Source organism: Micropterus dolomieu, linkage group LG18 (genome assembly GCF_021292245.1).
Source record: "Micropterus dolomieu isolate WLL.071019.BEF.003 ecotype Adirondacks linkage group LG18, ASM2129224v1, whole genome shotgun sequence".
Lineage (NCBI taxonomy): Eukaryota > Metazoa > Chordata > Actinopteri > Centrarchiformes > Centrarchidae > Micropterus > Micropterus dolomieu.
In genome coordinates, this window is record NC_060167.1 from 14,455,790 (window position 1) to 14,480,938 (window position 25,149).

Sequence of the window (25,149 nt, forward strand, 5' to 3'; positions counted from 1 at the left end):
TGTGTGAACGTGGTCCTCTACAATCGTTACGCCTGTCGTGTTTGTATTCACATCTTGTACATCATAGTCAAATGGGAGTCAAATAACAAAGGCTTTCCAATTATGTGTAGCACATTGTGTGCGAGATGGAATATCACAAAGCCATTGTTCCCTTGCTCCTGCTGACCTTACCTTTGAAATGGTTTCACGGCCGCTCCAATTGCCTGCACCATTTGATTTAGCTAAGGGGATTTGACCACCAGCACAGAGATGAGAGAAGGGGAGAAGAGAGCCATGTGCAGCTACAAGGAGAAAGAGGAGAGATTCATACCGGAGGAGAGTAAAACGGCTAACCTTGCTCCGTCCTTATGATGATTACACCAGAGTGGCATCTGTTTCATCATTTACATAAGCGGGTTGATTACTATGCAAGGTTTTATTGCCCTGGCATCATGATAAACCAGTCTCTCGATGCAAAAGGATCTATAAATGTTGTGGTTATGTTTCAACTTATTATCACCATCAAAATAAATCTTTGGGGGAGGGGGTTAATTAAGTTCCTTCTGTAGAGCTGAGTCAATTCACTTTTAGTTAACTTGCATTAAAATGTAAATAAAAAGTGAAATGTATTTGCTAATTATAGAGCATTTTTCCCATAAAGTTACATGATTTCTTTTAGTATTTAGATTTTAAGGAAACATCACCTGCTGAACTGCTTTAATCTGCGCTCTCAGACTTTCAGACCCTCTCCCTGTCCCGTCCTGGCTTGCTTAAATATACGGTGATCAATGCTTCTGCGAGTCCCGAGACTTTCCACTCCTCACCCCCTGCTTGACTGGAGCCATCTTGTTTAGAGTGATGGCTCACTCACACAGGTTCACGGCTGCTATTGTAAAATCACCCAGCGTTTAATTGAAACAAATGACTATAATAATAGAACATTATCCCTGCAGGCACCCAGCCATGACAGCTTTAATTAGAGGCGCGTTGAAGACTGATCCTTCAAAAGCACAGCCGCCGCGCAACACGGTGGTAAACACGCCTTTAGGTGGGGGAGCCAACCCTGGGCCTCACAGCCCTCAAAGCTACTTCTCATTCACCCTGAGGGCAGAGCACTAACAACTCTGTTCCTCAAAGAGCCTTCGAGCCTAAACCCCTCCCTTCCCCTCCTCACTCTCTCCCTCTTTTCTCTTTCCCTTCATCCATGTCTTCAGTTTATCAGGCTTATATACACCCAGGAGGGTCATTTACACAAGCTGAGGAGAATTAATAAGAGAGTGGATTTATGAATCATACGCTACTTAAGTATGAAAGCAAATGCAAAATGCTGTCTCTGCCTTCTTGTGACATCAGACAGATGCTAAGTAAGGAGATATGATGGACAGCAGATGCCGGGATGTTTGAGTAAAAGAAACACAAGTGGTTTAAGAATGTATTGAAGCTTAATTGGATGTATTTTTTTAAGCACTCAAGATGATTTACAAAGTATTATTCAGTAAGACAAGGAGACTTTGATTCATATATCTAATGTGATGCTATGATCCAGGTGTACTACCAGCCAACTGTATTTAGCAACACACTATTAAAACCTCATTTCACTTATTATCTTGGCAATCGCTCCATGTTGCCAAAACAAAACACTATAAGGTCATTTTCAATCGTTCCAATTACATGCTAGTCAAAAGGAAAAATATAAAAATGTTTGCTCTTACACCTCCTGCGCTGAACTGTGATCAAGTAATTAATCTGGCAGAAAAACAGCAATACCTCACAAACTAGCAGCATAAGGAAATAATTACGAGTTTCAAAACAAACTTTAAAAGAGAGGAGAAGCAATTTATTCCAAGAACATCTCAAGTAGCCACACTGTTGAAATGGACTTTGCCACTATATCTCTCAAAGCCAAACACAGTCCATGCCAACGCATGATATTTTCATAAAATGTCGGAATGACTTTTAAGTTGTGCCACAGAGATAAATGATACAATAAACACGCACACACACAAAGTTATAACAAAAGTAAATGGGAAAAAGATCAACTTTAATGATGTTGTACTTTACAACCCTTTGTTTTTTGTATTGTATTTTCCTTAATTTGGAAAGTACTGTATGCCTGTGGCTATTATTATTATTATTATTATTATTATTATTATTAGCAGTAGTAGTAGTACATCTAAAAGTATAGCTGGAAGTGTTTGCGCAAGAATCTGATGTTGCTGGTTGGTTTGAAAAGTACTGTACCACCCTGAACACCACTCAGAATGAATCTGAGGCAGCAACAAGCCCATGGTTGATTTGCAGATAGTAATGTCATGATTTCCCCCTCGGCACCATCCTCCATGTTCCTCATTATGGCTAATGTCAGTACCTCCTTTGCTTTTATTTTCTCTCTCTTTCTCCATCTATCTCTTTCTTTCCCCACCCCTGTTCTCGCTCTTGTTCCTCAGTCTTTTTATTCTCTCTCTCTTCTTCTCTCTCACCATCTCTTTCTCCCCCTGTCTCGCTCTCTCTCAGCCCGGGCGTGTCTCTGAGCTCACCTCACAAAGCACGGCGTCAGAGAATCAGAGCCTTGCCTGACATGACATGCAGGAGACGGTTGTGAGGAGCGACACAAACTCTTGACAGCAGAAGGCAAGGCTCCTCTGCTCCCACTAATGAGACTCCTGACTGCCGTGTCAAACGCACTTTGTGTGCGTGTGTGTGTGTGTGTGGGCGTGGCCGCGCTCGCACAACAAAACAATGAATGTGGATGCAGAAATAATGAAGAGAAAAACAAGAAAGTGCACACAAATGAAAAGTAGGTGCATATAGTACTGTGTGTGCCACGCAAGTGGAGGTCATTGAAAAGGTGATTTGCATGTGTAAAATCCTCTCACAGAGAGATTTTACACATTTCTGGCAGAAGCCATCTTCACCTTATTCTCCAGCTTTGAACTATAGCAAATGTTACGGACGGCAGATCACCAAACAAATGAACTCACTGCTATTGCTTTGGTACGCATGATCACACGGTACACTGCATCACACCTTGAGGTACAGTTTGCATGAGGATTATCGTTTCACTGATGTTCACCAAAAATGTTTTTAAAAGAAGCAGATGTGTTGTACGCACACACCTAAATGTGGGTAAGTCAACACTGAGCACTTGTTTTTGCTACAAAGACAGCTCAGAAAACAGTTATGCATGTTGATAAAAATGGAAAGAAAACACAAATTTGCTGCGAAGAGCCCCTCTTAGTAAAAAAAAAAGATTAAACTACAATTTTGTCTTAAAAGTTGTATTTTTAAACTTTGATTTACCTCATCTAATCATTTCTAGATATGTTTTCTTACTTGGCACCATTGAGGACGAATGGCCATGGCCATGGATTCTGCCTCTAGTTACTCTTGGTCCTGGATTACAGTAACACAGCACACTATGTTACATGAACACAAGTGTTTTTATCACCCTGACGCAAGCCACTCTTGTGCACATTAGCAGACAGAGTGGCAGTGTTGTGTTGAACTAGTGGCTGGTGGCACAGCAGGGGAGACGTCCCTGAGTGAGATGACATGGGACGACTCCACCGCCACCAGGGCAGAATATTCCTGGTGGTGAAAGTAGAATGAGCTGATGGATGGTTGAGATAGGCCACAGTGCAATATGGACACGATTTCATGGCATGATAAATCTCAGCAGGGGCCCGTGGCTAAGTGTAATATGAAATCCCTTATCTATGTATCTGCTTCATAACACCGGCTATCTACAGCAGCTGAATCTGCCTTTGTTTCTTTACCTTCTGTTCTTTGCTTGAATGCCTCTGTTGATCACATCTACCGTAAGGAGAAGGAGGATGGCAACAACATGTGTGTGTGATAACACATCTTCTTCTCAGTTGTTTTTGAAATATGATCTGATGAATTATCTAAATTGAAAATTGTCACTGTAGAGTTCCTCTTCCATTACCTTTTGATCACACTGATAAGCAGCGTTATTAGATGAGATTTTGCATAGAACTCCATACCGTAGAAGCTTGCCTGTGTTTGTACAAAACAAGTTTAAATTACACCTGCAATATAAATGAAATGCAATTTGTCTCGCAGAACTGATCCTTCTAAAGTCCGGTGTGTGTGTGTTATTTAACACCATCTCTTTAGAATTTATGATTAAAAAGAAAGAAATTAATTCGGCACCTTATCCTCTGATTAGCTTAATCCGATAGGTTAATTGACTTTATCAGGGTGGAGAAAATAGATGAGCTGCCGTTGCAGCTTGCAATAAAAAACCCTCCGAAATGATGAAATTGGAAAATAACCTATATTTCTTTTAAGGTTTTTTCTTAATATACAACTACAGTTTCATATCACATTGCCAGAGAAATAAGGCACTTTCTCCCAGGAGATGAGAAAAGAATTGAATTTTTCCTTATCGGTCATCTATTTTTCCACAGAATGCTATTACTTGCTGCCTGCCGTTGCTAAGCAACAGGAAATATTAATAGGACCTTTTATTAGCTAGGCTTTACCAGTGGAGTACTAAAATGAGGAAGTGGAAAACATGAATGTGTTACATAAATCTCTGAACCTTTCAGGGTTTGCACAAGTCTCTGTTTGTCCAGTGATTTATGGCTGTGATGGTTCATTTATGGGAGAGGGAGGTGTGAAATGCCAAATGGAACATTAGCCTAAGGGACAATTTGAAAATAAATAATCACAAAAAAAGTGAGAAAAGGGAAGCAGTTTAAGGAACAGCCCTATATTTTCCCCTGCAGATTTCAAGAGGCCATCAAACAAGAAAGTGATACTTTTGTTCTGCTAGAGGCATTGATCATTCAAAATCATCTACGCCTGAATCAACATTGGAATAACTAATACAAGTCCCATTCTATCACTGCGCTTGTTGAACTGTGGTGAAAAGCGACAGACATTCCATCATTTTCTGCAGACGCTCTAATCCCTTTAAAAAATGACTAAAAATGAAGGTCTTTCAAAGGAGAAATAGGTTTTCTTCATTTGGATAGTAAGTATAGAATAAGGCAAAGCCTCAAAGAGCAGAAAGTCTTTAAAGGAAGAGGTAAGACAAATTTAAAGTCCATATTGGAAAAAGTCTAAACACACTTAATTACAACATTTCTGAAAAGTCACTTGATAACAGTCCAGGTGACATATATTACAATTTTTCAGACTTAGAATTAGGAGAACAATATTTTCTCTAAAAATGCCTCACCTTATCTCTAATCCACCATTTTACTCTGTTCCATGTTTATACAAAAACCAGCAGGTGTACAGTATGCGATAATACGTTTGCTGAGACCCTCCATCAGAGAGAGAACACATTAAAACACACCTCTGCTCTCTTATCATTAATTCATCCCAGCTTGTCTGTGACAAGTTCAGTTGACATTGCAGCTCATATTTCATTCACACAGGCTTGGAGAGCGAGCACCTGCCAGGAGCACTTAATACCTCGTGAGTAAAAGTAAAGAAAGAAAAGAAAACACAGGCATCCACCCAACTTAACATGACAATGAGGGTGGGATTAACGCTTGATAATTAACCTCAACAACTGAAGATAAAGAGCTTGTGAGGAAATTCTTACATTTAAATGCTGGTAAGAAAAGAAATTAGGGTATGAATTTGAATATGAATACAGCCGGCAGATCTTTAGGTTGCCACAACCCTCATTACAAATGAACTGACCCTCATTCAGGCGGATTCTGGAAAATAACAAATGAGATAATACCTTGGAGTTCGATGTAGCTAAGGCTGCGTCTGCATGTAACTCTTTCTGCTAATACATAGCCGTTACGCATAACATCCCCTGGCTGATTATCCATTCATCATCTGTTACATATTCAAAACATCACACTCAAGACAGTGTGATGATGGCTAATATTGCATGCATCATTGAGGAACATGAAAAAAATTTAATCAAAGATAATGTATTCCAGTTGCAGGCACAGGTCATATGAATTTGAAGAGCATTTTAAATGTACCATAATTGAATACAGAGCCGTTCTGTTCAAATCGGTTGCAAATGTAGTTGCCACAGCACAGGTGTGAAACTCACAGAAATATATCTATCCAGCCAATAATAAAATTGTTTAGCTTTAGGCGTGTTTTGGTGTAAATAAAGACACAGGAGACAACAAGGGCACTTTACTTGTGAGTTCAGAAATGATTCACTAGCAGCAGCAGAGATGTGTATCTTTCTGGGCTGTATGGATAAGATCAATGCAACCTGAGCATGGCTATTAAATGTCTAATGTGTTTTGGAACTTGTAGATGCTATGACAGTGGGGGCATTAACAGAAAGAGGTAGGTAGGGAGAGAGAGAGAGAGAGAGAGAGAGAGGCCCTGCCAAGTGCATCAGAGCATCAGAGAAAAGAGCTCTCTGAAAGATATCAGGTTTGGCCAGGAGGGGCTTCAGACTGCAACATAATAAGCATCAGCAAAAAAATAAAAAATAAAAAATAAATAAACCATATGAATTGAAAATGACCTCTTTGCAAAATTAGGAGAGTACAGTAAATTATGTCTTTCAGGTTTTGAGAGTCAAAGTTACCATCTGGTTACTAACAGGAAAGTTAGCTTCCATCAGCTCCTCTTGTCCTTGTTAATCTTCAAAGGATGAGGCGGGCAAAATTTTATAGTTTTGTTAATGTCAACAAATCCCATGAACCAAATCCGATAATGAATTGATCCTACAAACAAGTAGGTCCATGACTAATAATTGTTTTATCAATGACTCTGCGAATTCTTTTCACAGCTAGTTGATTAATGGTTTGATTTAGAATAGGTCAGAAAATGGTTTTCAAAAAATGCCGTAATTAAACCAAGTTGATATCTTCAAATTGCATGTTTTGTCCATCAAAAATCCAGAACCTAAAGTTAATCAATTTAATATTAACTATTAACTAACCTCTGTCCACCTGTAAACGCGCAGGTGGGTCCAGAGTATAACTGGATCAAATTGGCCTGTGGACAGACATGTCCTGGTTTCTCTGTAGTGTCCGAGGGTTTTTGGAGTTTCAGTGGACCCAAAGATTGCTATGGACCCGAGTACAGACTAGCTAGAGAGAGTAGATTAAGTGTACTTCTCTGTTTATTCTCTTTTCAAAATAATTGTAACTCAATTATTTGCTCAACCCCTCAGTCTGTTTTTATTTTCCATTTAACTCTTTTAACCCTGATTGTACACTGCACTGTAACTTTTATTACTTTTTTTAATGTGTATTTTTTCAATTTCCCTATGTTGCTTTTAAACTTTTTTATATTTCCCTGTTGCTTTTATGTTTTATGTAAAGCACTTTGAATTACCTTGTTGTTGAAATGTGCTATACAAATAAACTTGCCTTGCCTTGCCTATTATTGGGAAGTTTTTGGCACTTTTAGCATAAAATGTGCTTTTGACTACTGGATTCATCTGTACTAGCAAGTATTGCCTGTGTAGCCCAAGGCTGATGTAGCTTATTCGTCTCTGCCATAGAACTCCATTGTTGTTTAACTATTAAAAACCAAGCGGGAAGCTTCCGGTCTACAATATGAAGCTGATGCGGAAGTCCCTGAAACCTGCATTCTATTGAAAATCCAGCAGGGGGCGACTCTTCTGGTTGCAAAAAGAAGTCCGGTTCCATTACAAATAATGGTGAAATGAGGCTACTTCTCAGCTGAATAATTACCTCAGTAAACACTTTCCTGATGAGTTTATGGTCTCAGTTGCTAGTTTCAAGTCTTCTTCAATCCAAAATGATGTTCATTTAGTAAATTATGGTCCCATTTATTGTAAAATAGATGATTGACAAGTCGTTACAGTGGCGACCTGTCAATCAGGCTAGAGCCGACTCGTACCCTCAGCACTGTGTAAATTTAACCATCACCACTGAAAAAGCTTATTAGGAGTTGGCTGTTCACTTTCTCTGTTGAGTAAATTTAGTTTTAAGACTGCTGTTTGCTAGACAAAGTTATCAGCCCTATTAAAATGACAGTTAACGTGAGTTACAGTTGCACCTAGCTAAGTAAGCTAGCTAGCTCCGCACACGGCCGTTAGCTCCGCCGTATCGTCACTTCCGGGCACTTCCTGGTTGCAAAAACTCATCATGGCAGCGCCCTATCGGCCAAACTCGAGGCTTCAAAACGGCAGTCTACAAACCAACGGGTGACGTCACGATGACTACGTCCATTTCTTATATACAGTCTATGTTAAAAACATAGCATAAGTAAGCCCCACTGTTGCACTGGCTGACATGTGCCTTCATTACTGTGAACATGGGCAGTGTCAGTTCCACAGTTCTCAGTAAATACTAACTAGCAAACAAAATGTGCATGTGTGTAATCCATGGGTGAAAACAGTCCTCTTGAATTCAATATTAACTCCTGTTTGACCAGTATTTGCCACAAACCACACTGCAGTAATTAAGAAATTAACTTATTTTTGACCAGTTTTAGTAGGTAACAAAGGTGCTCGGGTCGAAAAACTACAGACAAGGACGGTAATTTAGAAAGTGTTTAAGACTAATGCATTGTTGGTTTTGTTCTTTTCATGGGATAAGCAGAAAAATATAGAAATACACCGACCTTCTTTAATATTCTCTAGTGCTTATTTACATGTTAAGTGAACATCTTGGTAGTTGTCATTGGTCAGGAGGATCATCATACAATCTACTGTTGCATCCACCTGAAGATCTAAATGTAAACATTTAGTCTTACAGTTCACTATACCACCACAAAAGAAACACACACTATCAGCCCCCTGACTATGATCAACTGCTGCTGTAATACTGCTCCACTCTAAATGCTTTTTGTTATATAATCGCCCTATTTATTTTATGTTTATATTGTTGCACCTGCAATGGAGTACTTTCAAATGTCCTTTACTTGAATCACGTAGGCACACATTTAAAAACCAGATGCTCTCAGCCTTTTGTTGAGACAGAATAACCTTATTTCACTCAACTGAATTATCTCTAAAATATCTAATAATGAAATCCAGGAGGTACAGAAAACTGGAGGTATATGCTCATTTTGAATAAGAGTTACCTCTTTCCTCTTTGCAATTTCTTCTAGCTTTCCTCGCCACAATGCCTTCCTATCTCTCTCACTCTCACATACTCTCTCTCTCTCTCTCCATCCTTACCCCTCCTCTCTTCATCCAACTCTATTGCACTCTTTTCATTGCCCAGCTCACGTATTGAATCTGCCTGATGAAAACAGATCTCACTGCAGCACCACAATAGAATGGCTGATGCAGGAAAGATGAACCCTAATGGATTTTTTTTTCAATGTGCTCAAGATTGAATATAAGGCCTGACCTCCAGATGTAGTGGATCCATTTCAACAGCAGAGATATTGTTTATAGTGAGGGCACAGAAACACATACAGTACAACGTCAACAGCAGCCACAGAAAAATCCCTTTTGTTTCTACATATAGCACTCAAACACTGTACTTTAAATTTGAAACTAAAATTAGAATTAACCCTTGTTATTTATCTATCCATGTCAAGTGAGGTATTCATTATGATAGCATCTCATGTTTGAACTGCAGAGTTTGCTTAATTACTCTGCTCAGCAGACTGTGTCAAGGTGAGGCACCAATTTAATAGACACTCCATTCTCAGCACAAATGAACCTCTGCTACGGTTTGGTAGTTTCGCCAGGCAGGCTATTTGATTTAGAAATTTCAGAGTTTGCTTTATATGCTGCTCTTTCGCAGTGAAATTGAAGTCGAGCCCTGAAAAGACTTCCCACGTGTTCAAGGAGCTTCTGTCAGAACCAGTTAGAAATATCAAGGTTTGGAAGATTATAGCACTTTTTAAAAATCACTGACACATTTATATTAAATTTTGTGGTGTCATTTGTAATTTCTCTTGGCTTATTGTTGACTTATTTGCTTCTAAATGGCCGTGAATATAAACTTAATTTGGACAATATACCGCATTTAAAATATGTGCTGCACTTATCTTTGTGTTTCCACTTTAAAAACCAAAACACCCCTTAAACCACCAGGCCTTATCAGGTTATCAGAACAGCAACCACCAGCAGTTACCAGCATATTTTGATATTTTGAACATGTGTTCTGATTATATGTTCATCGTGTGTCATTTCTAACATTTAAAATCTTGTGCATTTTTACCACATAACCTGCAGTCTTTAATCTATTAGACCACAGAGTGTGGCTCTCTGTAGCAGTAACAAATGCCCTGACTGCCAAGAGAAAGTCTGGCCAATCAACCACTGTCTCCACAGTAAAGGTCATGACCAAAATGTGAAATGAATATGAAGATAAATGACACATGAATCCATTACCTACGGGGAATATTCCAACATTATATATAATATATAGTATGTTTATATGTCAGCTCTTTATCAAGCCAAATTTTGGCTATATGCTGACTGTTGTTTATCCTTATCTCTTTTGTTTACGATGAACATTACAATACATTATGCATGACCTTGATATGCATCTCTATGTATTTAATGTATACTGTATATAATAGATCCTCTTTTTTTCATTAACATACACAACTTGTCATTTCTGGTGATGCCTCAGACAGAAAACAAACAACATAAAACATGTGTCCTACATTATGAACTGCATACTATCTATTATATTACCAGAAAGACACTGCTGCCAAGTAGCTTCCTGTGTCTGTTTATGATATCTAAAAAAGACAACGCCGTGATGAACTCTACCCATTTATTCAGCTTATCTTTTTCTTGCCATGTAGGGTTATATGTATACTACTAAGAGAGACTGCTAACTAGAGAGCCTTTGCTTATTGCAGCTTATACGCGTAAGCCATCCCCATATAATTTATTGTGATAGAAACCTACTCTGTTTCCTGTAGTTCTCAAGAAAGCAATTATGGTTTGGAGATGCTAATTTGTGGAGGAGCATTTCTGTGTGGAGCTGAGGCAGTAATCAGCGCGTATTCATGTTTGAAGGCTTGACAGATTGACCGATGCATACTGTCAAGGTAGATATGATGCTGATGGATTTACCCACAATCCTTTTCTCCATGCATCACAGCTGACATAGCAACCACTAAAGAGTCATTCAGTTCCACCACTTAGCCAACCTTCTTCTTGTTTTGAAAATTTACATTTAGCTTATAAGGTTGTAATCCATTTCATATTTGAAAGCTGTTTTAACTGGCTGTTTTTTATGTATATGTTGCTATATTAAAAAAGCTTCACTCTAACACTAACTTAAAGGTCAAATTTGAGGACATGGGAGGATTAATAATTTGTCCATATGTCCTGCTGGGTATCTCAGATACAAAAAAACACTTCTTCAAAGTCCTACAGTTTTGGTATGAGCCAGTACAGTTGAAATCACACACCAAAACTAAAAGAGTTTAGTTTAAGTCCAACCCTCTTTCTTCTGAGGCCTCAAACAATTTTCACTATAAGTAGAAGTTTAAATTGTCCCAAACATCTGTAACCATTGCTGAAAATATTTATAGCTTTTTTATAGCTTTCTGGTGTAACGGGGCCCCCCATGAAACGGTGCGGTCCACGTAGAGCTACTTACCGAGGGCATTTGGCTAGAGACGAGGTGGCTGTCCTGTGCCAGCATGTTAGACATCATGAGTGTGGGCAGCTCTGGGTAGGAATACGGATTGATGAGCCCATTGTGTTGCAGCGAGTGGCAGAGGTAGCCTGTAGAGTCGTGCTCCATCAGGTGAAGAAGAGGGGGCTCGGGGTGGTTAGGTGGAGTGATGGGGGGGATCTCGTAGTCCTCGTCCCCGGCTCCATTTCCACTGGCCGTGCCCCCGCCGCTGCCTCCTCCCCCGCCGCCGCCAGTCTGACCTGTGTAGCTCTGAGGGAGAGACACAGAGAGGAAAAAAGTGAGAAAACATGGTTAAAGGAAGTAGTGGATATTGGTAGATAAAACTAAAGGTAAGACATAACAGTTTCTACATAACACTATTCCATATGGGTTCCAGATGTAGACATTCAGTTTACGATAATAGACTTAGAGAGGAAAAGTTAGGGTTCCAGGGTTCTGCTCATTTCCTGCATCATGCCACATTAGGTAACTGGAACACTTCCAAAGCTTGAATGGGTATGAAACTCTCCCAGATGAATTATTAGTAATTATCATCAAAGACGAGCAACCGCATTACAAAATATTTAGTTCTTTAACAAAAAGTCAAAGCTCCAAGTCTGTGTACAACTCTCAAGGTGCATATCAATAATAAACATCCAATCACCAAACTAAAAATTCAGTTGTATGCTCCTTAAAAGCAAACAAAAGATAAAGAAACCCCCAAAAATCATTATATTCAGCAGTTTAAATCAGTTTGGCAACTATGGTGCAAGCTTTGCTTACAGATACAACACCAAATCACTCTCAAGTTGCTACAGCTCTTATTCATGCCTCTAATTGGCTTCTTCTCCGTAGCAATGGCAGTTTTATGGGTATCACAGTATTCACAATACCAAACTGGTGGGAAATTTTTTTAAACTCTTTTTTTAAAGATAAAGTTGAAATAATTAAAACTAACACCAAGACAGACTAAGGTATTGTTAAATTATCAAGACTTTCTATGTTGTGGAACATGATGGATATTGTTGAAATTACTGAAAGTTTAGAAATGGGAATTTACAATGGGAAAAAAAAAACAAGAGGCTCCTGCCATCTGCTTACAAAATTTTACCTCACAGGTGTCTATTAAATACATAAAATAGATCACCTCCAAACTGATCTGGATCACTGAAAGTCGCAGTATAGGACATGCTGCTGTTGCTACTTGCTAACAGTTAAGCTAGCCATACTTTCAAGAGAAGGATATGTTCTTCACCTCCTCCACATGCATGTTTGTATATCTGGACACCTTGTTGGTAATTATTGCTTACCAATATTAGACTGCAGGTTAGCATAGCAACAGTACTTCTGCTTTTACTTCATTACTTCATCACCCTTTGTTGTTGGTAGGCCTACTGACCTTACCGCGAGTAAAACTGACAACAAACCAAAAAAAAATGGATAACTGTTACAGCCATTATGGTGTCCCAACATAGAAAACAAGACTCCTCATCCATTATTTTTATATATCAGGACAGCTTGATGTGTATTATCACTTACAGAGTGTTAGATGGAAAAAAATAATGATACTTTGAAAATAGACGCCTTGTGGTTCTCAATTTCTTGCTGAGGACTCCATGATAAACATTTATCTGGCAGACTACCCCTTACTGACAGCTGCACTAGCTAACAGTTGGTTGATCAGTGACAAAATAAATGTAAAACTCAGTGGACTAGATTCACTGACCACTACATCACTAGATTGGTCACTACATTTAGAGCTGTAGTCAAACAGATGATTCATTAAAACCCATTTCTGCTAAGTAACCTACAACATTTAAGGCTGCTTTAAATGCACTGGAAGCATTCATTCTTAAATAACATAACTATACAAATAACCATTGATTTATAAATATGTTAACATTTTCTTTGCCAAGGAATTCATTTCCTTGCCATTCCACAAAAAGCTTTGTAAACTGTTTAAATTCTAATCTGTCATTTTGTTAGAACAGGTGTAATTTTGTTTCAAATGTTAAACGTCTCATTTTGGAACAAAAACTCAATGCTCAGCGATCAGTAATAAAGAAGACCAACAGCCACTGCATTTGTGTGCTGTCACACTAACACAGTAAGTCCAATCAGATCAGAGTTCTGCACAGAGCAAGAAGAAAAGAAAAATAGCAGGGAAATTCAACGGGGAATGAAAAGCAATTTTGTCTGAGACGATCCAACTTGACTCCCATTGTAATGACTGAGTCAAATTAATCATCACAAATAATATTCTGGTGTCAGCCATTCAAGGGTTTTTTAATAGAATTTTTATGATTCATGTCTAGCAGTATACATCAAACAGTCAGTTCTGCAACATTTCTGAAATCAATTCAATATCATCTTTGTGTAGGCTGTCATCCTCGGCAGCAGAGTGGTCATTTATCTCTCAAACAGATACTTTTAGAAAATAAGGGGCATGGGGAGATGGAAGAAAGGAGAAAGGATACAGGGCACATTTATTCCCCGTTGTTTCCCTCAACCCTGTTTTAGTATAAAGGTGAGTGTAATGGTCCATTCTGTAATTTTGTGACCATATAAATTACAGGTTTCTTAAGATATATAACTGAAAAGGTTGACTTCCGAATGACAAATGAGCATTTCTTTTCAGCTGCTTGGAATAAAAACAAAATGAGCCTGTTATCCTGTAAACAAAGCTCAATCAGCATCAGAAAATATGTAGTGTAGACTGTCGATGGCTAATATTAGTGTATATTCATTTTAAAGTGATAAACCCTTGTGATTCTGCCTTTTTCTTCCCATTTGGGAAGTACTTTAAGGCACAGATTGTGCCTTAAAGTACATGGTAAGGGACAATGTTCTTTTTTACAGCGATGGCTTTCAGCAGGATTAAAATGTATCTGATGACTTTTAAAGGAATACCAATGTAAGGCCGTAAGCACAAAGCCAGATGAGAGGAATTTCATTAAGTTGCAATACCTAAAACACCCATCTTTTAATATGACCACAAAAAGGACATTAGCAATGTTTTATTGTGAAGCAAGAATGTCGACACAGGCTTGAGCGTTTAAAGCACACTTTCATCTTCCTACACGTTATGCCCAATGATGAAAAGAAGAGAGAAAGAAGTTTGATTTCCTCAATTTGATTTACTTTGTCCTGACATAGCCTGCAAGCCAAGCTGATATTCATTTTCTGGACTGTCCTTTGAAGACAGATGTTTCTGTAAACCTTTGGGGATAACGTTATTGTTTGGTCTAATGGACAAGAAAACGAACATTTCCTGAGATTCAATTTCCCTCATAATTGTTGGAAGGAAACTAAATTGTCTGCTGTAAACATTGGAGACATTGTGTGAAGTGAGTCCCCGTGCGCGTCCCTCGGAGCCTTCACGTCGCCATCATCTTTTACCGCGCTTCACCACGAACGTAGGTGACCACCATGTAATCTAAAGCCCGCCGCACTTAGTCATCCAGCGTGTTCATCAACCTTTTGTTTTCTCAGTGTATAAATATAATTCCACGCTACAGGAGCATTTTTCTGGACCTGTCTGTTGCTTTTGATGCAAAGGCCTGAGGACTGAGCATGTCATGTGATTGCTGGGAGGGCTCATCCAGTGCCCTTGATGATAAAATGTAAATACCAAGGACGTTCCCAGTTGGATTGTGGCAAGATAAATTATTCATATGTCTCTATTCAGAATGAGCTTGCATGTACAGAACCACATGTACACTCCGGCTAATGTATACTCTTTTCTCCTTTAAAAGTTAAATCTAAACAAAGGCAATGTATTTGATGGATCGTGCAGACCAGCATGTGTCCTAGTATGGAATTGGCTTTTCAAACAAAAGCCTCCTCTTTTCTTTTTTCTTTTTTTTCCTATGAGGTGCTCGTCATTGGTTTACGTTCAATAGTCAGGAACGCACACTCCTACCAAAAGCTGCATTACACAGATTCTATTTTCTCACTGAAACATCCTTTATTTTCCTCCTCTGATCAATACCACACACTATAGGGAACATTATTTCCAATACACAGTATGCTCAGGCTGCACAGTGAGCCAAACACAATCTGTAACATTTTAATTAAGAGACAGATCTCTCGACTGTAAGTGTTACATACCAGCACACCTTTCATTTGAAAGAAACAGATGAATAGACAGTTGGTCTGGGACTGAGAGAGAAAATAACATTGATTGGGGAGCTTTCCAGCTTGTCTTTTATTTGGCACAGATCTCTCCCTCCCTCTCTAACACTGTCTGAGTATTCAAGGCCTTCTGGAGATGATATTGACTGTGGCTAATGGCTCATTATCTGTACATTCTTCTTCTTATTACATTATTGTTGTAATGCCTGTAGAAATCTGGATTTGGAACATAACCCAATTAACATTAAAATGTACATTAATTCTGTAAAATGATTCACTGTCAAATATAATTCATATGTAAGATATATAAGCAGCATGCCTTTTAGTATTTGTAAAACACTACATGATCTTGGCATAATGTTGTATTTAGAGCGGAATCGATTAGGCGATTAATCAGCAATTATTTCAATAATTTTTTCATCATTTAAGATATTTTAGAGCAAGAACTCCAAATATTCTTTGCTTCCAGCTTCAAAAATTTTAGCATTTTTTGTGTTTTAAATCATTTTAAACTATTTGTTGGTAGGACAAAACCAGACTTTTTGATACGTCACCTTGGGCTCTGAGAAATTAGTTTTTTTTCACCCACTACTTTTTCACAATCGCCGGACTAAATGGTTAATCAATTAATCAAGAAAAGCAGCAGATTAATCTCTCTCTTAAAACAATCCTAGTTGTATTATTTGCCGGTTTGCTAGTATTGTACCTATATGGAAGAGGATTAGGGCCACATATGATGTGATCAAGTGTTTGAGTTAGATTTAAAGTTAGTATGACTTTAATCTCACAATTCAACTCCATTTTTCACATGTGGCCCTAATCTTCTTCCATACACCTAAAAAGGAACATCATAATACAAACATTATTTGGCAAGCGGCTACATACACTGTGAACATTTCCTCTTAAAAACAATCAAGCTAGACATCAAGTCACACAATAAGAGTATAACTGCATAAGTATTTTCAAGCCAGTTGCCTCACGTGCCACACAGACGCAGAGTTTGGAGTCAGCGTTTGTTTCGGTGAGAGGGCGGGGCCGACAGCTTGGAGACAGACAGTGACAGATCTGCCTAACACTAATGTGCACTTATCTGCCTATTGGAGAGCTTTTGTCACTGTGCTGATTTATGCTTGAAAACCCCCACATGCTACCACTTCCATTACCTCCAACACTCTTCGTTCGAACACCTTCCACTATCCCCTGTGCAGCACGCTGCGAATGGAGACAAAGTCGGGCCCCGTTATCTCTCCTTTCCACGCAGTCCGGTTTGCAAGGCAAACAGTGGATTTATCTTTGGGAAGAATTTAGGAGCATCATCTATTCTCATTGACTCTCTTCCAAAGGAAGATTATACTGTATATTTATGAATGATCCTGTTTATGAGTGTACTCAGAGCTCTTGTTTTAATGTAACACAGGAGAGGAGAATAGCTGTTGTCAGAAAACAAAGATCACTTACTTCCAAATGCTTAATGTGAACGGCATGAAACAGATCTGCCTTTTCTGTTTATTGGGCTGTTTGTTTTTGATCCTACTCTTTCCCTTTTTCACTTTCCTCTTATTCTCTCTTGTTATCCCTTCATCTCTCTCAGTCAACTCAAGCTTAATTAAACCCTTAGCTGTTCTTCTCCTACAATATCGTGTCAGGGGGTATCAACACACCACAAAGCCTTTTCTGGCAGAGCCCAAAGAGAGGGAAGGGGAGAGGGCCAAAGATCTGGTTACAGCCACACTACACCTCCACTCTCCTGTTCCTCTCTTGGCTGGCCCAACACCAGCCTGGCCTGTCCCTCAGAGCCCAAACAGCTCTGGTCCGTGTTCCACGTCCCCCGGACCCTGATCACCCAAACCTCCCGCCCATCCCTGTGTCATCTCATCTCTCTCTAAAACAGCCAGGCTGCATTATTTATCTGTCACTTTGTTAATGTTTGGAAAACAAGAAAGGGGCTATGGATGCTAAAACACAGTGTACTTGGTTTCCCGTCCTGTCCGGTGAAGGAACGAGGCGGGAGGGTGGAAAGAGAAGAAGGTAGGGTGAGAGAGACAGAGAGAGAGTGAGAGAGAGAGTGGGAGGCAGTAAGCGGGTGAGACAGGGAAAAAAAATGTCAAAAGCACGCTCTTTCTAGAAAATAAAACCCAGCTACTATCTCTTCAGCCCTGGCCACAGCTATGCGAGAAGAAATTATGCTGCTCTGTGACAAAAATGCTTCTTATTTATCATTATAGGAAGGAAAATATGGAGGGAATGGTGAAAATAATTACAGTGAGTACCAACTGTCCACAGTCCAAAGATGCAGATGGCCCCATTCACCTCAGATACTGAGTTGATTACTAACTAACCTCCCACTGACTAAAACCAGTTTTTCTAATTGCATTTATTGTTCCCCTTCTTTCTTTTATGTTTTCTTCCCTTCTTTTCCCTCGTGTATCCTGTTCCCAGTGCTCGTCTCACTTGTCAGTCAAGGTCAGGAGGTCATCCTCATCTGATCGCGTGTCAGAGCAGATTAGAATCAGAGCTTTTGTGCCATGTCATATTTCATTATGCATTTGACTCATCTCGCAGGTCAAGGGGTCAGTGTGATTTGATTGGATGACAGAAATGATATAATTTGTGTTTAACCCTAGGCTGTATGAGGCTCTGAGTGGCGTACTAATGCATTTTGCAAAGACGGGGCAGGCCCTCTCCACAAGCGACTAATTTGAAGTGGCACACCGCAGAGTTGAAGGAGAGCCAGAGCTATTGCACAACATGCGGAGGTTATAAGGAAGGCTTTATCAAATAATAAACACAACCTCCCTTGTGCCTCTGTGTCTGTCTGTCTCTTGCGCGCTTTCTTTTTACTCTGCAAACTGATGCATGTACCCAGACATTAGCTGCCTTCTGTGCCTAATATGTTGCTTTTCCTCTTCCTTTTTTCTTTCTTTATCAATTTGATTCACTGAAAATGTGTCACTGACCCTCTTCTCTCTTGTTTTTCTCTTTCTCAGTTTCTTCCTCTCCATCTAATAACACTTGATATTGGCAAGAGAGGAGACTAATGGAGAAGTGCTTTCAGCAACAAAAACCACATCATAATTGCTGAACATTCAACTGCAACACAAACAACATTTAAATAGCTCCCAAATGACTATAGAATAGAACAGAATTTATATCTAACAATGGGAAAAAATCCACTAAGTTATTATTTTGAAGAGGAATAACAGTTTTTATCGTTTCATAAATTTTCCTCTGCTGGTTTGCGTCGTGTGCACAGAAAGAGTTCAGGACCTTGGGGTCAGTAATGATATGCAGATGCCGCAGAGTGTCAGTGAAAACTCAACTGTGATCTAATGTGGTCAGAAAACAAACCATGGGTGCACAAGATTGCTCAGGTTTCCCAATAGTCATCTAGAGTGATTGTGATGCCGATACTGCTGTGGGTGATGGGGGAAGAGGAGGGAGGGAGGAGGAGGAGGGTGGACAGAGGAGAAAATGAAGAGGAAGGAGCAGAAAAGAAGGGGGGAGGGGGACAAAGATGAATCCAACATTTCAAATGAGGACCATAATCAAACTTATTGCCTGACAGGGCGAATCTAGGATTACAATGTTACATTGGCAGACATGCAGTGTTATTTCCAGAGTCCCCTCTGTCTCCTCCTGTTCGAAGCAGCCATGTCTCGTGGAGAGGGAAGGCTTTTTAACTTTGCTCATTGGCACACCACTGTCTGTTCTGTGATGCTTAACAACAGCCACTGCTACTGCTGAGTTATGACCACGCAGAAGACGCCCAGAGACTCGACAAGGCCAAAAAACAGCAGCCAGTCAACTGCTTTTTAATTTTTAATGACTCTTCAGTTATCTACTTTTCTATGCTCACTGTCAAAATCATTATTAGCACGTGGACAATGGTGCTACTGTGTCTGAATGACAAAACTAATTATTGTTATAAGAGCAAGTAAATGGACAAAAAAACAGCACAATAAAGGGTTGGTGGATCAGTACCGACTGACTCTAACAATGTTGAAAATAACAAAGGGAGCGCTGATGGCGCAGCCATCCAAACAAACGTGCATTATTCTGAGAATTGTCAGGATCCTGTCACCCACAAATAACTCTGCTATACACCAGGAGAAGGGGGGGGGGTGAAAAGTGCATGTGGATGGCGGGTGTGCGTTTGTGTGCCTGTGTGTGTGTCATTTAATCTTAGACAAATGTGTGACTGAATGCATGAATGTAATGGCTCTTGAATGTTTTTGTAAACATTTTGCAGGTATGCCTGTTTTTTTGTTCTTTTTTTTACAAAAACTTTCTGTTACAGACTGCCCGCTCTGTGTGTGAGTGTGTGTGTGTGTGTGTGGTGTCAGTGTGTTCTTAAGTGTCTCCCCTCCCTGGTTCGGAGTCAATGAGGCTGTGTATCGGAGACTGGCACAGCTGGTGGGAGCAGGAGAGTAACATCTGGACCCCTGTACTCTTGGTGCCATTGTTAATAAGAGGCTGGTGGGGAGTGGAGGGGAGTGGAGGAGACAGCTCTCCAGTGTCAATGAACCTCCCTGTCTCTCACTAGAGCTCAGCAGTGCAGCTCATACTTGATGCAACCCAAAAGTGTCCACAGAAGGCCCCCCAGCATTGCAGCAAATACACAACTAAGATTTCAGTTTTAAATCCAAATAAGAACAGCCATCTCAGCCTGATTTTTGTAGTTTTTAACCGTGCTTGCTTCATGCTTCTATGGATGGCAATGCCAGTCCATTGTCGCCATTGGGATGAATTGTAATAACCTCACGCAGCGCCATTAGGTCAACATTTCAGGTTGTCCAGTACTATGGTTTGTGACCAAAACACATTCCCATCAGTCTCTGTTACGTGTGTAGTTCCAATTAGCAAATATGATGATCACGGTGAACATCCTAAACATTATACATGCTAAACATCAGTAAAAATATAAAAGCTGTCAGCTTCAGGCTTTGTGCCAATATATTTGCTGTGCTCTGCTTAACCAGTTCAATAAGAAACAAAATATTAATTCATTTCAACTTTCTCTGAGGAAATAAGTCAACATGGATTGATGTCAGCTTAGGGCTTTTTTCATATCTTGAAGATACTGCATTAATAATTAACAAGTATTTTTGCTAATGAATCTTGGTTCAATGGACCACTTTCCTCTCTAATAACCTTTTTTTCCATGTGAATAAGGGCAAACCAGTTCAAGGCAAACTTTGTGTGTTTTATTTTTAAAAGAGATAGAAGATCTCTGCAGTTATGAAAGGGCTAAACAGACACTGGCCATTCTGTGTCTTTTATAATACACTGGCATGTGATCTAGCACAGGATTGAGTGTTTGGTCTCGCATCATTCTATCCAGTGGGGTGAAAGGCCTACACAAACACATTAAGGTTGCCATTAGTTTCATCTGATCACCTGGGGCAACAGGGGGATGGACAGCTTGGCAGAACGAGGGCCTTACACAAATATACAGCTGTGCATTTATATGTGGTGCCATGTTAGATGAGTATTTCAAACAGAGGGCTTTTAAACGGGACATGAGAGAGGAGGAGGGTGAGGTGGGGGGGTTTCCAAATGACAGTAAAAAGGCCACGGGGAGAGAGCTTTCCATCTTTCTGCTGCCGTGACAAATATGCCTGCACATCTTTTTGCATTGTCTCCACTCCCTGCTTCGTCAGCGAACAGCTATAGAAATATTTTGGCAGGCTGCTCTTTGTTTTCATTTTCACAAAAGATGTAGTGAGGGAGTGAGAGACAGAAAGGGGGGCAGGTGGGAGAGGTAGTGGGTGGGAAAAGTAAAGGGATGTTGTCAGAGGTTTGGGGGACATTTGCGAAAAGGAGGATGAGGAGAAGAGTGGCAGGGGCAGAAAAGGGAGAAAGAAGGACAGAAGGAGGTAGGGCAGAGGAGAGAGTGAAAAGAGTAAGGTAGGAGACGAAGAGCAGAAGAACTTGTGGGAGGTACGAAGCCAGGGGGAGGTATAAATGAGGTGGCATAAAAAGGGGAAAAGACAAGGGATTGGGAAGACTGAAGTGACGAGTATTAGGTGAATCACAAAGTAGGAGAATCAATTGGAAGAGGAGGGACCAGGTTGAAACGTAGGGGAAGAGGAGTCGGCCACTCTGGTCCCAAGCTCCAGTCTAAACAGCGGGAGGAAGCTGTAAATCAGGCTAATGCGGCTGAGCTGTAATTCAGACCAGCAGGGCCAGGGCGCTGGTGCGGGGACCCCAAACGGCGGGAGTTTACGAAACGCAGCCGCGAGGCTTTAATCAGTGCAACGGTCCAAAGATACGTCTCCCCCAATCAGCAGGCTTCATGTCAGTCACACACGACTGAACCTGACCAATCAGGCTCCGCCGAGGTTCCAGACGGGCTGGCTGGGCTTTGGGCTGCAGCCAAACAAGAGAATTACTCATCTAAACTGGAATGGTGGAATGGGCCTTTAATTCAGAGCATAGAGGGACGAGGTGATAGATTTGTCAAAGGCTGGACATAAAAGACTGAGGGATCATGTTCTACAATGGTTCATCAGAAACATATGTGGGAAAGATGAAAGACACAGGGGAGCTGTGGAGGAGGACTTAATCATACTCATCAGACTGGAGTGTCTAAAAGTTTAGACACTAAAACTGTGTGACAGTCATCATATCTGCTCAAATCTGTTAACAAGAGCTCTCACACAACTAAATCTCACATTAGCAACATTTAGGAATAATAAAAATAACATGAAGGCCTCATTATAAGTTCAGTCTGTAAATGTGTTTAATAAACTTAATAATAATCACATCTGTTTGCTGCCTCATACATTTTTTTACATCGATCTACAATGCCTCTTCTTCTCAGTGTCCCACAGATCTGCTGTTGGCACTCAAACACCTCTCTAATTACAATTACAACACCCAAGGGGCCGATCTAATCCTTGGCAGCAATGACTTACAACAAAATAACTGAGAGGCAAAATAGCATCAAACTTACCGTCAAAAACATAATTTGAGCTCCCAACATGTAAAACAGGCAGAAAAACTTTCAAATCACCCGTTACCAGAAGCCGCCTTTTCATACCTGCATTTTACCCAGAGAAGAAGGAGGGCAATGCATTAACTTAAAAGAGAGCGGAAAATGCAAATGTAGTCCGCTTTATCATCAGGCATTCAAACAGGCCCTTTCAACTCAGCAATCCATAATATTTCAGCTTTGATGCTCAGGAAATGGCCACAGCTCGATGGTAACACTGAGCTGGATTCTGCTCTAGTAGTAGTAGGACTAGTGTGACTGGCTGGGCTACACACACACACTGTGCATGTTAAAACCACATGCAGCGTCTTGGCAGCAAAGACGCTACAGCGGCAGCCAATCAATAAAACCTTGTTACACTAATTGCAAGATCATAATCTCTGTTCCGACTTCTGCTGAATATCCAAACAGTCACTCCATTAGCCGAATTATTCCCCTGTGCAGTTTCTCCATCTCTCTTTCTGCCCTCCCTTACCATTTCCTCCTCGTGTTCGTTTTTTTCTGTGACATATTTCTCTCAAACAGCAGTTCCGCTAAATGAATTCATAAGTCAGGGAGAAAGACATCAAAGCAAAGCATTGTCAAGGTAAAGTGCTGATGAAGTATACTGTTTCTTTCAGTTTGCAGCGGAGCTATGAGAAGGCATCTCCACAGTGCATTATCTTTGATAGCATCGCTCCGTACTGTTCTGTTTAGTATTGGCAAGAGAAATCTCACTTCAGGTGAAGGTCTAGTAAAAGTTCTATGACAATAAAAAAAAACAGGCTCTCTACTTGGGAGGTGCTTGTCCACTTTCCACTGTGTGTCTTTTTGTGCTCGAGGGGCTGATAAGACCTCTGTGAAGACACCGGAACAAGTCAGAGGTTCTCGTCGTTGGTTGCTATTTTCTACATTGTTGCCACGACAATGGTCAGTGGCCACGGGGACAGACAAAGAGCTTGTTGATGCCAAGACCAGGGTCCGTGACCTTGTCATTGAATCACAAACACTTTGTCACTCCGCCGTGGGGTGGGAGAGAGAGACTGGAAGAAACACTACAGAGAACTAAGCAGGGTTAGACTACGATGCTCATGGGAACATCGATATGACAATGGCACTGACCCCGTTTCCTTTTGACTCATCATGAGAACATACCCAACTTAGCGTGTCACTATCTGATGTGGTTACTTGGCCAGATTACTCAACAGGGCCATGCTTATGTCCCATATGAATGTACCTTATGTTTAAAAAAAATATTTATATAGGTGAGCCAGATTAAATAGAGCAATAACATGACGAAACTCAAGTGAGAGACAGCAGAGCACCGAGAAACACACTTTCAAACGGTTTGGAGGTGGAACCACTGACCCAAATGCATTTAAAATGCAATAGGGGGTAAGAGAGAAAAAGAGAAACAGGGTGACAAAAAAAGGGCAAAAGAGGGGGAGTCACAGAGAATCGGAGAAGGAAAGCTAGAAAAGTAAAACGAGATAATAAAGCAGCAAGTAGAGAAAAGTGAGCTTTAGGCAGTATGATTTGTTTTTATTCAAGATGGAATATATTGAGAATAATATACTGTATACACTCTTTTCTTGAGGAATAAAAGTAGTTAATGAAAAAATTATCCCTGCAGCTATCTTATCCCTCTTGCTTTCACCAAGGCCATTTCCATCTCAGCACTGGCAAACAACACAAGCACAAACAAATTTACAGCTTCTTGCTTCTTCATGTGTTTTAAGCTTCACTTTAACCATTCGGTCAAACATCCAATCCAATGAAACAGACATGCATAAATTATGTACAATACAGTTATTGTCATATTCAACTTTTTTTTTGACAGCAGAAATCAATGCACTTTACCAATTTGTATTAGTAGGGAAATCTATACTGCACATTAATTCTAAGCAGGTTTTGAGTGACAAAATAAAGTATACTCAAAACACTCCCACAATGTATTGTACAAAGAAATTGGAGAAGCTGAATAAAATCTCAAACTGACAGCTCTAGAAACATCACAATCCAAAAACTAATAAGTATTTTGGGAAAAACACATTCTGCTGTCTTTTTGTTTGGCAATAAAGTAAAGTCGCAGTTTGATTGATGTCGGATGGTGCAGTATTACATAATTTGCTGTATAAAATGGTTAAGTATTTCTTGTATTCCAACTGCAAAAACACTATACTATAAGGATATAACAGAATACTATTTAGAATTAGTAAGTAGGATTTGGGACACACAATTTTGGTATTCCTCTGTAAATTAAACAAAGCAACAGATTTAAAACTTCCTCGAGCTGTTGTCACCACCCACAATTTGTGAACCAGCACCCTTAAAATTTAAGCATTTGTACCATGCATATTGACTTTCTTTAGTAAACTTTGTTACTTTTCCAATGTAAACACACTCTTTACATCTGCTTAGAACACAGCCACGGAGGTGCAGATCAGTGATTTTTCTATTTCTTCCATCTCTATGTTTTGTTGTCAGAGTGTTTGTCCACCCCTAAGGCCCTCCCTGATTCTAGCTGTCAGA

The 25,149-nt window shown here is 40.0% G+C and overlaps 1 protein-coding gene across 5 annotated transcripts in view; it reads right to left on the reverse strand.

Moving 5' to 3' along the window:
- The window catches only part of tox2 (TOX high mobility group box family member 2), a 118,366-nt gene that overhangs the window by 20,387 nt on the left and 72,830 nt on the right, over window positions 1–25,149 (reverse strand). For all 5 annotated transcript variants that reach the window (XM_046076482.1, XM_046076485.1, XM_046076483.1 and 2 more), the window contains exon 4: window positions 11,493–11,780. In XM_046076482.1, coding sequence (XP_045932438.1) covers window positions 11,493–11,780 — 288 coding nt within the window. The remainder of the gene's footprint in view (window positions 1–11,492; window positions 11,781–25,149) is intronic.